We start from the raw sequence: 17,166 nt of genomic DNA, 5'->3' as shown, positions 1-17,166 counted from the left end.
TCAACTCACAATAATTGGTACCATAAAAAAGAAGAAAAAGGGACCTGGCCAACGAAGATATCAATCCAACATATGGTCACAGAAAAGTCGGAAGTACAATTTTTCTTTTTGACAAAAACCTCACATTACTCTCTTATAAATCAAAAGAGGGAAAGCTCGTGACATGTATTTCAACATGACAAAGGAATCATTGATAGCACCTCAAAAAAACCAGACGTAATACTGTTACAATAGTACTAAACGAGGTGTCAACTCATTAGACCATATGTGCCAGAACATGTATTATAATAGAAAAACGAGAAGATGGCCTCTCTGTGTTTTTTATAATATGTTGAATATGGCATGTGTCAACTCCTTTGTGATTTATTGTCATAACCAGTACAAGAACCAAAGAAAACCCACTTAGCAAATTAAAATTCATCCTGGAATTGCATGAACAACTAACTATTCCATGGCAGAAACATCGGCTTATTTGTCGAGGTCTCTCTAGAGAATTACAAACGTCAATAAGTAAAATCTGCCATGAAAACACAGAATCGACGAGTGTTGAACAAAAAGGGAAAATAACTTATTGCTCAATTTGCTCTTATAAGAAGAGAAGAATGACACAGACATACTGTGTATTATGTAAAAAAACCTACATATGGGGAGCACCAAAAGAAGTCATGCATAAACTGTCTGTAAGTAATATCAAATGTTTCATTTATTTAATATATTGTAAAAGTTTTATAAAATTGACAACGTTTAAGAATGTTTAACAATGAGAAGTAAAATGTTTTGAGTAAAACGTGTGTTACGTAAAATGTGATTCTGGTTTTAATTCAGACAGCTGATTGTTACTTTTATGTTTTTCTTATTTTATATTATTGAATAAATATTATATAATATTATTAATTAATAAATAATATATATTACAGTAACATTAAAAAGTTATTCTTCTGAGAAACCTACTTCTTTAGCATGTACATAAATTTTATGTGTAGTTAGTAATTAGGTATGTATTAATTCAGTTAGTGCACTAGGGTTATTTAACAGCTGATTTTTGAAGTCAAAGTTTCTCATAGCTTAGTAAAAGTTAGTTACTTTTATATGGATTTGTATACTAGACAGTGGATACCATGTACTTTGGTAGTTAGGGTTCAATTAACCACACATCTCTAGAATGGCTCGTGTGAGTTTGTATAAGACTACACCTCATTTACATGTTATACTTATCATCTTCATCTCATTGGGCCATGGGAGGGAGATTCACTAGTTGAACAGATTACAATGTACACATTAGAAATAATAATAAATTTTTTTCATAAATTATATGAAGTGAGTAATTGAAAATGCAAAAGAAAAACAACCATCATAATAATAATCACATTGCTTTTCTTATGGTTCATGTTTAACAAGTGTCAAGAAGGAGGAGGTTGTTAATTCAACCCATATAACATATTTTTTCTTTGTCTGGGCATTACTTTTCACCAAGTACACCGATGAACATTTTTTTAAATAATACAGAAGGATACCACAGTAATCCCTCACCATTACCGAGTGGTATGGTGTTGGACCATTAAAAAGTATTAGGTGAAAAACTCTGATCTAGGCTGTTATTGTTACTTAGATGACTTTGTCATTTTATATACTAAAATCCTTTTAGTACAAACATCCTTTTCATACTGTACAAGGTATGTCTGTAAATATATTTATTGCTTTTCTAAAAGCTTACCCTATAAATGCATTTTCTGTGAACATGCATGTAATTTATCAGTTCTTTTTTTCACAATTTTGCATGTTGGCACTCTCTTACAAGAGTCAATTGTGATGTGAATGTTCCTGAAGCATTTCATTACAAATACTTTTATGAAACAATGAAAACAGCATGATCTTTGTTCTTGAGTCTCATTTGAAAGATACTTTCTTTTCTTTTTCCTGTTTAGCCTCTGGGAATTACCATTCATGTATTACTTCAGAGGATGAATGAGGATGATATGTATGAGTGTAAATGAAGTGTACAAACTCAGTTCGACTATTCCTGAGATGTGTGGTTAATTGAGACCCAACCACCAAAGAACACCAGTATCCATGATCTAATATTCAAATCCGTGTAAAAATAACTCACTTTACTAGGACTTGAATGCTGGAACTCTCGAGATCCAAATCAGCTGATTTGGAAAGACGCGTTCACCACTAGACCAACCCAGTGGGTTATTTGAAAGGTACTAGTAGATCAAATCAAGTTGACATTCCCTTTCAAACTTCATTTCTTTTGACAAATTACATTTCATGCATTCCTGCATTTTTGGCAGTTTCTGCTCATACATGACATCAGACTTTAGACTCCAAATCCTATATGTCCTCTCCCTGAAATCTTTAAGTCATTCTGAACTAGCCTGTTTTGTTTCAAGAAAACGGTTTTTCTCTTATGAGCAGCCTCTTTTGCATGACTACCTACATTCAGCTTTGAAAAAATTACAAAACTAAAAAGAATAATATAAATAATTTTCGGAAAAAATTTAACTGACTCCAAAAAAAAATAAAAACAAAAATAAATAAAAAATAATAATGCACTGAAAAAGAAAAAAAAAATTTTTCCATTACGCTCTCAAAACCATCTTTGAAACTTATTTTTTAAAGTTGATGGCATATGTAAAATATAACAGATTAAATATTACTTTAATCCATATTTTATACACTCATAATTTATTTAAAATTTGGTTCAGACTTAAAAAAAAAAGTTTCAATGATTGTATTAAGGGTATGGAAAAATTATTTTTTTATTTTTCAGAGCATTTTCCATTTGAGTTGATTAAATTTTTTTCAACAGTTTTTTTATTCTGAAAATAACGGAAATTTATCATTACTGTGTATTTTTAATTTTTAAGGATTGTTTTTTCTGAATAAACAATCTTGAGGTTGTATTTCCTCACCATAACAGAAATTTATAAAAATATGATATGCTTAATTACCCAAAACATAAAATTTAGTATTTTACAATTCCCTCTAAATGCTGATGAAACTTAACAATCATTATTGTAATTACATGAAATCTGAATAAGTTAACAAAAAGTTTAAAAATGTATGAAGGTTAGTTTTATTCTGTTAAGGAAAAAAGTTTTAGGTTTTCACTTATTAAACAACAAAAAATAAATTAATTAAATCCATAATTTTTTTTTATTTTATAGTTCATTTTTAAAATTGATCGCTATCACAAATATTTATAATGTCATGGTTGTTGATTTGAGATAATTGTTATGATGATGTATTATTTTATACAGGTTCTTTTGTTTGTTGACAGTTATATGTTAAACTATTGAAAGAGTAGCAGTTTATTTAATGTACCTGTTCAAAGATAAGTTTGTTCAATTTAAAGTTTAACACAATCTTATGGATATATAATTTCATTTTTAAGTTTAAAAATATTAAATAATAGTCCTGATCTGATAAATAATCTTTAGTATTACACCAATAAACATAAATATTCAGGAACACAGTAAAATTACATAGTTATTATTATTATTATTATTATTTATAAAGGAACAAATATGAATTACATAAAACTATTGCATTAAGATTGGTAACTATTATATAACAGATTATTAAGTTTTAAATAGCTCTTTAAAATAAATGGATAAAATAGATGAACATTAGATATGATAAGAAAACAGAATATTATACTGTTCAGAACATACGCACTGCTTTAATATCAGTCATTAGTATCGAAAAATATGTATATCAAATTTGTTAAATTCATTTTCACTATCTTAATGTTTAAATGTATTTAGTATTAATTGTTTAATTATGTATCATAAACAGACTATAATCATTAATTTGAATCTGAATATGCTTTAGTGTAAAAGTGATTTGGGTCATTAATGAAATGATACATTTTTTTTAAATAGATGATATTGTAAATATTTTAAGGTGCTAAAAGAGGATATTATTTTTTCACATATTGAAAAGGTATGTTAATTTACTTTTCTTACATTAGTTTTTATCATAAAGAAATAGTTAAACATCGGTCAGAAAAGGACTAAGTGAATCCATGAGTAGAAAATCTGTAATACTGTTTAAAACAGTAATATTTTGAGTTACGGCCTTGTTTTATTACTTACATTCAATCTGATTAGTTAGTATGTATGATTTTTATTTTTCAGTTCATCATCATCTCCTAAAGATCAGCCAGTGCTGGTCTTTTTATTTTGTTTATTTTACCAGAAGTACTCTGTTTTTATATAGTTGTGGTAGAGTTACAAACTATTTTTACAACCAATATCCTTTGTAATTCCTGTTTTCAAGTGTTTAATGCAATTTATAAGAAAACTAAGAACTATTTATTTAATGTATCCTCAGGTATAAGAGTTTAAAATTGAATTGTTAGGTTCACCAATCATGGTCTTTCAATTACCGCTTCCTATTCAGGATTGTGAAAATGTCGCATCCAGAAACATATGAACCATGTTACCCAAGTAGAAGCACTGTAATGTTGAAATATAATCCTTTCATTTATTATTTGGGGTATTGTTTATAATTTAAACATATCTAGATAGTTACTTGATGTCATGGTTTATTCTAAATTGAGGCTTTCATGAGTGAGAGTACATTATATACCCATATTCGGCTGTACATTTATATTCAATAAAGGCAAACCGTTGTTTATTTGTTCATATTTTGACATTACATTGATGAACATAAATAAAACAAATAAAACATATTTCTCCCTTTATTTCCTCTCAAAAATCAATATGAGAGAAAATAATTGAATACTTGAGAAATATAACATGAGAAGTAACATTAAAAAAATGTGGATTTAAAGCAATATTAAATTTTATTGTATGTTTGTAAGATTTAAAAATAATAAACTTTATAAATAATAAATTATAATCTTCTATGATGTATTACAAAATACAAATAAATTTTATTTTCAGTAGTGATGCTGTTCATAGTTTTTTGAAAAAAAGATGCACTAATCACATTTATTTTAAACCCAAGAAAAATAAATGTTTATATAAAAAAATCTTACTTTCCTTTCTAGCAATTTTCTTCATTGTTATTTTCACTATCTTCTCTATCACGATCATTTAGATTGTTATCTTCAGTGATCCAAGTTAGATGATCTCTTCATTCTATAACATTAAGTAAACTATGAAGATTGAAGCCATCCATTCAACACAATATTTATAAAAGTAATTCTTATTTAAAGAAATATTTAATGGTTAAGAAAGATGTGAAGCCATAAAAAAAAAAAACTAAATAAATAAATCTTTTATTCTGATTGGTACATACTAATACTTTATACAGATCATGTCATTATAAGATAAATTATAAATATAAAAACATAGTTGTGATTAAAGACCATATTAATATAAATATGAAAATATGAAGTAATATTAAGGTGAATACATGAAGATAGAAGAAATTACTACAAATTAATTCACAATATAGAAGGTGCTATTGAAAATTATTTTGAGCACATATTTATATCGCACTGAATGGATTAATAATTTATTAACAGAATAATATTGTTTCCGTAAAACAAGATATTTAAAATAAATTTGTGAGATTTTTCAAATGGTTAGTTTATTGAAAATGGCAACAGATGCATACTAAGGCCCTTTTTTGTAAGTATTGTATTGATATACATGAAAAATGTTACATTGTCTTGTTTGGTAGGAGAGGATATTGTTATTTTTTTAAGAATTAGTGACTATTCTTTTTACCAATGATTGTACATTCATAAATACAAACACACAAGGACAGTTAACATATTTAATTTTCTAAACATCAGTCAATGTACATAATAATTCATACTTATGGGAGCCAGATAATGATAACCAAAACCTGTGTTCTTTTATTAATATTTTAATTCTTCTTTTACAAAATTAAAGAAATGACTATGGAAAATGTCTAAATTCAACTGCTTTGTGTTGTAATAAAGCTCATGTCTACTCCACACATCAAGTGAAACCCTTTTCATTACATAATTGTTGAATGATTTCATTTCACACTAACAATTTTATAAACAATTAAAAGTTTCTAAACACTACACCTGGTAAATACAGCATTCAGACTCCCAGATTAATTTATTATCATATTTTATAATTTAACTTATAAGTATGATTTTAGAATAGTCTATATATTTACAAAGGTTTTAAGATATAAGCTATTGATGTAATGCAATTTAAATTAAAATTCATTATTTTATAGGGAGAGAGAATATGAATTTTACGCTGTTAAACTTAAAGGGGGGAAGTAAAAGGAGAAAATACTCAAGTAAATAAGGTATAGTTTTTATTTCTATGACATAACATAATATATTTTTAAAATTGATAAACTTCAGTGTTCAGCATGACAAAATTATTTTTAAAATAATAAGAAAAACAAACATATTATGCCTTACTTATTTGTTTTTGGATATATATTTAAGGTAAACAAGATCTAGTTTAGTGTCAACTGATGATAATTGTTTAACAATCAGAAAGGCTGTCAATGTTTAGATTTTATGTGAAAAACTTTTGAACAGTTTCTGGAATTTAATCATATTTTCTGTTTTCTTCCAATAAGTGTTTAGTATAACTCTTATTTGTATTTAATTATATTATTGTACGCTGATGATATAAAAATAAATAAAAAAATTGCACATGAAAAGGATGCAAAGTGCATTCTGTTTTATAATGATAAAATTTCTGTATTATCAGAAATGACTATTAATATTCCAAAATGTAGTGTGGCAACTAACTCAAAGAAAACAAATAATGTTAACTTTTTCTTAGTTTAATTTTAATTTGATCAGATCTTGTAGGGTATAACAGACATTTTGAATTTGAGTATTAAATTAAATACAGACCATTGAAAAGTAACTATATACCTGTCATACAATATTATAATACACAACATCGACTAACCTCACATACAGTAGTTGTTGGAAATTGTGTCCATGCACATCCAGAATACCTGCGTGTGTTTCTACTTGTTCTCAAAAATTTTCACAAGTTGTTCATGTGTAAAGTTCTTGGTAAAATCATGAATAATAGTTTAAAGTTCCAAGAGGCTATGGGTGTTTCCTCAATAAACATATTTTGCATAACCCCAGATATTAAAAACTGGTGGGATTAAGTTTGGAGAACAAGGAGGCCCCAAGCCTTTAGAAATGATCTGACCTCCAAAAATCTCTTGCAGTAACTTTATGGACTGCCTGGCTGTATGTGTGGTCATGCCATCTTGTTGAATCCAAGCATAATTCATTTCTTCCTTGGTTAGCTCTCCCACGAACTGGTGAATGATTTCATGATAACGAGCTGAAATTATTGTTTCTGCCAAGACTTTTTAAAGAAATGTGTAAGTAAACATTTCTCTTACGTAAAAGCTGTTTCATTTAAATCTTCCTCTTTCTTAGGATTTAAGATAAGGAATACCATATTATTTAATTGTATTAACTATCTTTTTTCATCCTTAATTAAACAACTTTATATGAATCTTTGATTTGGATCCATGTTATGAATTATGTACTGATTTATCAAAAGGGAACCTGAAAAGATTTATGGGAGAGTGATCTTGAAACATTATGTGAATAATGCTTCAAGATCATTCTCTCATTCAGGCATTCGTACATTTTTTGCAAGTACAAAACAAAAAACTTTTAAGTAATACATATTAGTTCTTTCTTAATTTCTTAAGTTGCAATCTTTTTTCTTTTTTTTTAGCTTTGGAGACTACCATTAGGTATTGCTTCAGATGATGAGATGAAATGACAATTTTATAGCATGTCAAAATGCCATGCCTGACAGGGATTCGTACCCAGGATCTCCCCATGAAAGGCCAAGACCCTATCACTCATGCCACGAAGGCTGGCCTTAAGTTGCAATCTAAAATATTCAGACATATGCTCACTCAAACATATTTTTAAATATTTCATTAATTTATAAAGCAAAATAACAAAGAAATTAATTAATCTCAAGAATAGAAATTGAATATTAATTTTTATTTTTATAATAATTATAAGAACATAAAAACATACAAAATAGTTAAGCATAATGAAATTTGATTTCAGTGTTTATAATTAATAAAATTTAATTATTCGCTTTTTAAATAATTATAAATGTGGCTCCAGAATCCTTTTTTTTAACTATGATGCGATTACTTAATGGAGCTGCAATTCAAAATGTTTTTAATGATGCTATCTTGAAGTAGTGAAAAGCATTTGCCTCAGATGCAAGATCATTGTTGATAACACCCCATTTTAAATCAAACAACACTGGTTCTGAGAAGTACATTCTTGTTATTTAACAATAGATTAACAATTAATTATTATTAATAACGTTATTAATTATTAATTTTTATGTTATAGGAAATGTTTAATCGATTACATGTATGCAGTGGTTTGAGAAAATAATTACAATTCGTTATATTATATGGTTCCTCAGTATCTTGATTAGTGATGTTTTAAGTGGAGAAACAGTAGCAAAAAATGATATGGAACATAACCATGAAGTGCATTATTATAATGAAAAAAGCCATGATACATTAAAAATAACACGATTACCATGGAAACATCCTGATTCAAATCACCCGAGTAATTATTATTATTATAATCTTGATATGATTAACGATTATAACAAAAAAAAATCAAGATCTTATAATAAGTTATATAGACAACAATATACAACTAAACCACCATTTTGGAAAAGAAATTTTATTTATAAATTTATAAAAAATTGGAGAAAACCTTCAAAAACATATGAAAAAAAAAACAGTTATTATGATAATAAATATTATTATAAACATCGTAATAAAGATAATTATAATAATTATGAATCAAATAATAAATATTATTATAAAAATTATAAGAATTTTAATAATAAATATCATTACAACTTGCTAAGAAATAAAAATAATTACTATTTTAATAATAATAATAATAAATACAACAGAAATTATAAAAAATATAATAACAGGTACAGTTATAAAATAAATCAGGAAACAGAAATGAAAAAAGAAAACAATATGAAAAAAATATTAACAAATGAAAAAAGAAAAAAATATTTTAAAAAATCAAATGATGAAAGTATTAGAAAAATAAAAACTAACAAAGACAATAGGTTCGATATTTTTAAAAATAATATTAATAATAAAAATAAACATATAAAATCTAATACAGATACATCATCAAAAGAAAGTAATTACAAAAAAAATAATGTTGCATACAATAAAATAAAAAATAATTATAGAGAAAAATCAAAAAGTTCTGAAGACAATTCTAAAACCAATACTGAAAATGAAAGAAAAGGTATAGAAAATTATAATTATATGAGATATTACTATACTAGAAATAGAAATACATTATTGACTGGTCGTAGAAGATTGTTTATTAAAAATAATAGAGTGCCATATAGATTTAGACGTTATAAATATTATAGGGGAAGAAGAAGATATAGAAATAGACCACATTTTCAATCACGGCCAAAAATAATAATCAATAAAAATAAACCGGAATCAGAGCGCAGTATAAAATTTAAAAATAAAGATTTATCGATTGAAATTAAAAAAAATAAAAATCAATCATTAGAAGTTGGTAAAAAAATTAAAGAAACTTCATTGAAAAAAGAAAACAAAGTTAAAAGTAATAAAAGGATTCAAAGAATAAATAAAAAGAAAAATTATAATATATCAAATTTACATTTTACAGGAAAAAAGAAAAGAAAAGAAAAAATTAATGATAAACACATAGAAAATGGAAGTTTCATGAATAAAAATTCTGACTATAAGAGCGACTATATACAAAATAAGAAAAATTTTGATCAATATGAAGAGAAAACATCTATTGAAGGCATTAGTCAGTTTTCTACAGGTGCAAAGGAAGAAAATCATTTTCCAGGAAGTGAAAATTCTGAATTCATTAAGAAAAAAATAATACCAATTTCAAATGATAATATTACAAAAGAAGATAAAAAGAAACAATTTAAAATTAGAAATAGTCATGAAGAAATAAACAGGAAAGATACAATAACACAAGAAAAAACAATAAAAAGATTACTTAATAGTCACAAGGACTTAGAATATACTGATTCTGAAAATAAAATTCTCATAAAGAAAAAGAAAATTCTAAAAAATCAAATATCACCTCAAAGTTTAGACAAAATATCTATAGAGCAAATAAATATAAAGAGTAAAATAAGTAGTAAAAAAAATATGCAAATCTCAGAACAGATATCACATGAGAGACAAAACAAAAACATAAATATGGAGACCAAAGAGAATTACTATGAGTCTGGAGACATAAAGAATGAAATATCAAAAGAAAAATATTCTAAGGACATCACCGATGAAGATTATATTAACAGTATAAAAAGTGCAAAAGAAAATAACAAATTTTATAAAAAACAAAATACAGGAATTGATAGTTTTGAACATTACAATATAAATCATTTGCAATATCAAAATGAGGATATACAAAAGAAGAAAAGTAAAGAAATTAATAAAAAGTTTAATAGTAATAAAATGTACAGCAATGAAAATGATTATGATTCATGTCATGAAAATCAACTGTCTGATAAAAGTCACCATTACAACCGACAAGAATACAGGAAAAATGTAAGTGGGCAATACAATTCAAAATTAACTTCTGATAAAAAACAAATTAATTTTGAGGATCACAATAAAGAAATGGCTCAAACTGGAGAAGGAAATGAAAACGATGATGATATTCATAACAGAGTGGAAGAAGATATTCAAAATGATTATCATGAAAATTCAGATACAGAAAGCTATAGAGAGGGAGATGAAGATATTAATGGAGAAGGAGGAGAAAGAGGGGCAGATCAAAATGGATTAATAGAAAATCCACATTATATAGAAGAAGGACAAAATGGAAATAACAAACATGATTTTAAATATGAAAGTACGGAAATACCCTGTGAAGAGCCACAATTTATTGAAGAATTTAACACTGAAAACCCTCAAAATTATATGAATGAACAGCAACATAAAAAACAAGGTAATTTATATAATGATGATAAACAATTAGAGCAAACCCCTGTAACACAAACAGAAAATACAGTGGGTGATAAAAAAGATGATGAGGATGGTGATGATTATAACTACGATTATAACGAACCAGAAGAAGAAATAAATTCTGCAGATGACAAACCTTTATTTCCAAATTGGTACCCAAAACCTCCAAGAAATTTTTTTGATAGATTATTTGGACCAAAACCATCAACAACTACGGTTAAACCATCATCATCATCATCATCATCATCATCATCATCATCAAAAGAAAAAGAAAAAAGAAATCAAAATGATTATAATAATGAGCAGGAAGAAAGAGAAATGAGAAATTATTACAGTGAAGATGAACAAAACAACAATGAAAACAAACAACAGACAGTAACAGAACAACCAAATGAACAACAGTATGATGGTACAAACCAGGGATCTCCTGTTCCACCAACAGAAATGTATAATTATCCACTTATGGAACAACAATCTACGTTACCATTTCCTGAATATTATGAAAACATTGAATTTATACAGACATCAACAAAACCAGAAATATTAAATGATAATTATGATACATTTGAACAGTATTTAGCTAATGATGATTATAAAGAAGATTCTATATATAATGATAATGATGAATTTACAACAGAAGAAAATAATCATTATTATTATAACCATAATAATGAGACAAATGAAAAACTAAAAAATTCATCATACGAAGAAATATTTTCTTATAATCATCTGACTGAATTTTATAATTCATCTGAAAATACAACAATTACTTTAGATTATAATAACACTGAAAGTACTACAGATCAATATAATAATACATCATATGAACAAAATAAAACAATTCAGATAACAGATTACCCATTATTTATAGATGAAAATACTGATTCCAGTGCCCAGGAAATTACCTCTAATTTTTATACAGATACTAATCAAACCGATGTTAAGTTATAAAAAATATTACAACTATATAATAACAGATATTTAAATTTAAAAAATGTACATATTTGTAAATAAAAGCAACATAAATAATAAATTAATATAATTCAACCAATCTGGAACAAGTAAAAATTCATCTTTACAGGAAATATACAAGGTCAAATGTTCACTAGTTACTTGATTTATAAACTTGATGTAAATTATCATGGATAATAAACACTTTAATTAATGAATAAAAACAAAAATCTTAATTATACCTTTATTTAAACATACTCTGTGAATAACTAATCTACTTTAAACTAAATCTGCATGTTAATTTCTTAAGCTTTAATCAAATATATGATTTTTGTTTTACAAAAAATATTTTATCATAATATATATAAACAAAATATGTGGTTATTTTTATCACACCTCATTTGTAGTTCATCCTGGTAGTTTTTTTTTTTTTTTGTAAAAATAAATTGTTGTGTACTCTGAATAGCATTTCAGCTAGCAATTCATATAGCATTTTAAAAATATTATTATGGTGAGGAGTACCACCCAATTGTTGATCAAAATGTATAGTTGTTTCTCAACAATTCAGTAGATTATTTTACTAAAACAAATGTTCTAGCAAAATAATTTTAGTCTTATTTTAAATAATGTTGCTTTTTGTTTTATTTTATAATTAAAATAATTATAAAATAAGTCCATTTTATAATTTAATAACATTTTTAATAAATAACATTTAAAATATTTTAAATGAGTTAATAATATGTGGGTGTATGGTTATGATATTGAAACAAAGGTCCAACATCCTAATGTAAGGTTTTTAGAAACCAAGACTGAAAAAAGCATGCCAAGTTCTATCGAACGATAAGGTTCTCTCCTTACTGGCTTTTTTTTATTACAATGTCCATCCATTATGACTTCTAACCATCAAAAAACAGTATTACTTAGCAGTTTTATGTCCTTTATGTCATAAAACTGCTAAGATTTTGCACCACAATAACAGCCTAGCTTACTCTTCAATATTAATTAAAGATTATTTGATTTAAAGTAACTCCTGCAGCCATGGCGCCTGTGCAACTTGTTCCCAAAGATTAAACAACATTAAAAGGACAATGATTTGTGACAACAAAAAAAATAAAGAAAAAATCACTAAGTGAGACTACACCAAAAAAATGATTTCCACAAATCTTTTGAGGATTGGAAGAAAACTGGCATAAGTGTGTAACATAGGAGATTTCTTTGAAGAGGAAAATTGATCAATATAGAAGAATAAGTAAATTTTGTTTCATAAAAATTAAAATTCTCGTTATATTTTTATCACACCTCATTTGTAGTTCATCCAGTTAGTTTTTTTTTTGCAAAAATAAAATATTGTGTACTCTGCATAGCTTGGTTCCAAAAGTTGAAAGGATGATTGTATTTTATGAGATAATTATAAGAGTGGTCTAAGTGTCAGTTATAATGAGTAATTATGTTTGTGTTCATGTATTGTACTTGTATATTCAAAAAAATGTTTCTTAATTTTCATAACTTGGAGTGAACATTTTATTTGTAAGAATTTTGTTGAATTGCTGTTTACATTGTCCAGTGTTTTCACTGTATAGGTGGATTATGATGTTTATGTCTATATAGAGATAGATTACTTAGGCAAGTTTTTATCATTGTATGTTGTCAGGATTTTTGTTTTTGCCAATCCAATGACAAGACAATATTCATGCCCTCAACAGCAATCTCAGAAGAAACTAAGATTTGGTGCAAAAGCCAACTCAGAATCAGGTAAAGTTAAATATATATTTATTTATTTTCATAAAAGCAATTTAAAAACTGTTTTTAAAGATAGAATGTTATGGACACCAAATCTTATATTTGTTATGAGTGTATGTTCAATGGGGTGGAAGTTTTTAGGCTAGTAAGAGCATTTATTTATTTTTTTAATTTTATATTTAAAACCCTTGACAAGCTTTTTTATATACAAGCTTTTTATAAGACAAGCTTTTTTTTATACATCAATGTGGCATGTTAAATAACAAGTATTATAGTAAAGTAATATTTAAAAGAAAAAAATTGCTTTAATTTTATTTGGAGGATCTAGATAAAGATAAAGATTAAATCTGGGTTATAAAATCTTATGTTAGAGAAAAGTATGTTAATTTGAGACGCATTTAAGACTTTAAAGTTGCTATCTTTTCCTTATATTATGTGAATGAGTATTTTTTTATGGAAGAATACCACTTATTTGATTATTCACCAGTCTTTTTCTCAGAATCTCTGATCTTAAATACTAACAGATATTTTAACAGTCAAATGACAATCATGTTTTAACTTGCCTACATAAAATCAAGATTGATAAAAATAAAATTATTTTTTTTAGTCTTAAGCCTTGCATGGAGTTATAGAACCAGTTACAAGTAATGATTACTAAATTCTTGTTAGTGTTTCTATTGTAATTTACTTGTCTTAATTAATACGTATTAGTTTTATATATTAATAATGATAAAACTAAATACTACCCTGCTGACCTCCATGGCAGAATAATAGCATCTCTTTCCAGAATGTTCTGGGTATGAATCTTGATCAGGCTTGGTATTTTTTAGGCACTGCAACAATCATCTCTCATTAATAACTGGAATTGGATGGTTGGATGGTTGGATGGTTAGTCTGAAGTTGCTAAAATAAATAAACAAATAATGTTTTTTATATTAATGAAGTTTGCCTATTATAAATTATAACATTAAATTAAATTAATTTTTTTTTAATCAATAATAATAATAAATTTATCCATGTAATGAGTCAGCATGAGAATGTGAAAATTTTTCTCCTCTAAAGTCTTTTGCATGCTCCTGCCATTATAATCACTAAAGAACAAAATTTTCAACCATAACTGTGATAATGATAAATTTCTGAGTTCTGTATATTAAAATTTTACTCAAAGAGTATGAATTTTTTTTTAATATAATTTAACAATCTGTAAGTAGCTAAGATACTTTTGATTGTGTATGTTTGGTCTTATTCAAACCCTCATAAAGAGGTCAGGCCAAAAAATCCTTTTTTTCTTTTGTGTAATTTCTGAATTTAAAGTCATATTCTTCTAATAGTTAGATGATTCTATTATATTAGTATGTCACTTTAGTTATGTATTTAAGCAATTTCATTTAGAAGTGGAAGATAATAAGCCTAACGTTTTTGCATCAGTTATCAATTTTACTTGATATCTTCAGACAGGATATACCAATTTATATGAAGTTTTGTATGATTTATGAGTATGGGTCATTGATACCATTTACTTTTGGTTACAATTGTTTAAGAGGGTCTGGAGATACAGTCACCACAGATCCTGTATCTCAAAATTTTACTCAAAGAGTAGAATAATTTTTTTACATAATTCTTTACTTGCATACTTAAATAGTTTAATGTCCTCCTCTAAAGTAGCTATCTGCTGAGGATGAAACCCGCAGTAGTCAGAATCGCATATTTTACTTTTACCCTTTCCCAGCTTTTTACTTTAATTATATGAAATAGGGAATTACAGCATTTTAAAAGTATATTCTTTTGTCCAAGTAGAGTATAAATCATTTTGGTTATTATGTGTTACTTCTCACCTTGAGGTAGAACTCTAGGTTTTTCCTTGATTTGTGTAATATATATTTATTTTTCTTTCTTTTTATTCATTTAAATATATTTTACATCACTTTAATAATTATAAAAAAATATATACTCCTGCTAAATGGAAACAGTACGTATTATGCATTGTGAGTATATTAATTTGTTGATTAACATTATTTGTTCCAGTCTTTCATATGGCTGTGACACACACACAAAAAAACTGAAATACAAGTAACATTAATTAAAGTTACATTCTCTGAGAATAATCATTTTCATTGTACAACCAATATAATGATCAGATTAAAGGTGCCACTTGCAGGGGATGATTATCACTCATTTTGATCATGTCGACTGCCAACAGTTCATGAGCTTAGTGAAAAAAAACAATGGGAAACATGGTCAATCCTTATTTTTACTACTAAATCTGATATGTGATGTTTACAAGTATTATTCATGAAAATTGCTAAACCATTTTCAAAAGTGACTGGTTTCTTATATCAGGTCACCTACATACATTTTATTAAAGAAGGGCACATACAAATTTGGAAATTTGGAAAAAGACTAAATTTGGTTAAAAAAGAAAAATTCTTTAAATATTTTTCTTAACAGAAAACAGAGGTGGATTTGTCCACTTCCTCTCAACTATAAAACTCAACTAATAAAGACTAATATCATAAGCCTTAATCCGTACTATTTCAGGTAGATAAAAATCACCCATAGGGAAATTTGTATTTGTTGTATTGGCGAACCTGATGGTTGGGCGGGCAAAAAGGCCCCATGTAAATTTGTGCCAGTTATTCTTGGTCCTAGTGCTGAGGTGTTTACTGCCCGTCAAGTTTCTTTGAGAGCCAGGTAAGCCTTTTTTGTAAATACACCTGGTAGAAATTATCCACATGTGACACAGAACCCAGGGGATGGAAGGTAATTTTTATCTACACGTGCCCCAGAGTCCTATAAGTGGTGGGTAGTTTTTACCATCCTTTGAAATGGATTGACCTAGTTCTTCTAAAGATATAAGGAAGAATATGTACCATACGGATGATCCTGGATTTGCAGAGACAGTGAGAAGGCTTTTAGTGACAGTTATAGAGGGTGAAGAAGTGTATGAGACTGAAGTTGATGATTGTGAAACTTTAATTTTTATCTAGTTACACTTATTTTTGAATAGCACTTTTTTATTTTCCCCCACTTTTTTTTGCAAAAACATAACTAAAACATTTATTGTTTTTTTTGTTTTTTGTTTTTTTTTTCAGCTGACTGAGAGTCAACCAGAAACACCTATTCCTGATCCACTAACTTCTGATGACAGCAAAGAAGATTCAAATTATTCACCCCCTCTGTCCAAATTAGAAAATGAAGATTCAAGTGAGGACTATGAGGATGACGAAGAGGAGGCTGCTGCAGCTCAGGAACATAATGCAGTAAGACCTTCCCAAAATGAAATCACATGCTCCGATGCGCCTTATTTATATGACGGAGTAAACAGAAAGGAATGGTGTGCTGAAGAACCATCCAGGAGGGGTAGGCCACCCGCTCAGAACATCTTTGCATGCTGCCAGGACTTATTATGCTACAGAAGTTCTGGAAGATTCTCCTACAGAACTAAAAGTTTGGGACCAATTTTTTTCTCCAAATATTATG

General features: G+C 27.0%; 1 protein-coding gene across 1 annotated transcript; it reads left to right on the top strand.

Annotated features, from left to right (window-relative positions):
• The first annotated feature begins 8,920 nt into the window (after nucleotides 1-8,920).
• Nucleotides 8,921-12,116, top strand: LOC142323007 (uncharacterized). Its single transcript, XM_075362105.1, has one exon. The coding sequence runs from the start codon at nucleotides 8,971-8,973 to the stop codon at nucleotides 11,944-11,946; it is 2,976 nt and encodes a 991-aa protein (XP_075218220.1). The 5' UTR covers nucleotides 8,921-8,970; the 3' UTR covers nucleotides 11,947-12,116.
• The last annotated feature ends 5,050 nt before the right edge of the window (nucleotides 12,117-17,166 follow it).

This window comes from Lycorma delicatula, chromosome 4, assembly GCF_047948215.1.
Source record: "Lycorma delicatula isolate Av1 chromosome 4, ASM4794821v1, whole genome shotgun sequence".
Lineage (NCBI taxonomy): Eukaryota > Metazoa > Arthropoda > Insecta > Hemiptera > Fulgoridae > Lycorma > Lycorma delicatula.
Note: the sequence above shows the minus strand (reverse complement) of the source record. Positions and strands in the feature narration are given on the sequence as shown.

Bases quoted from the DNA above. Each gene is read 5' to 3' on its own strand.
- LOC142323007 (XM_075362105.1), top strand. From the start codon at position 8,971: ATGAAAAAAGAAAACAATATGAAAAAAATATTAACAAATGAAAAAAGA.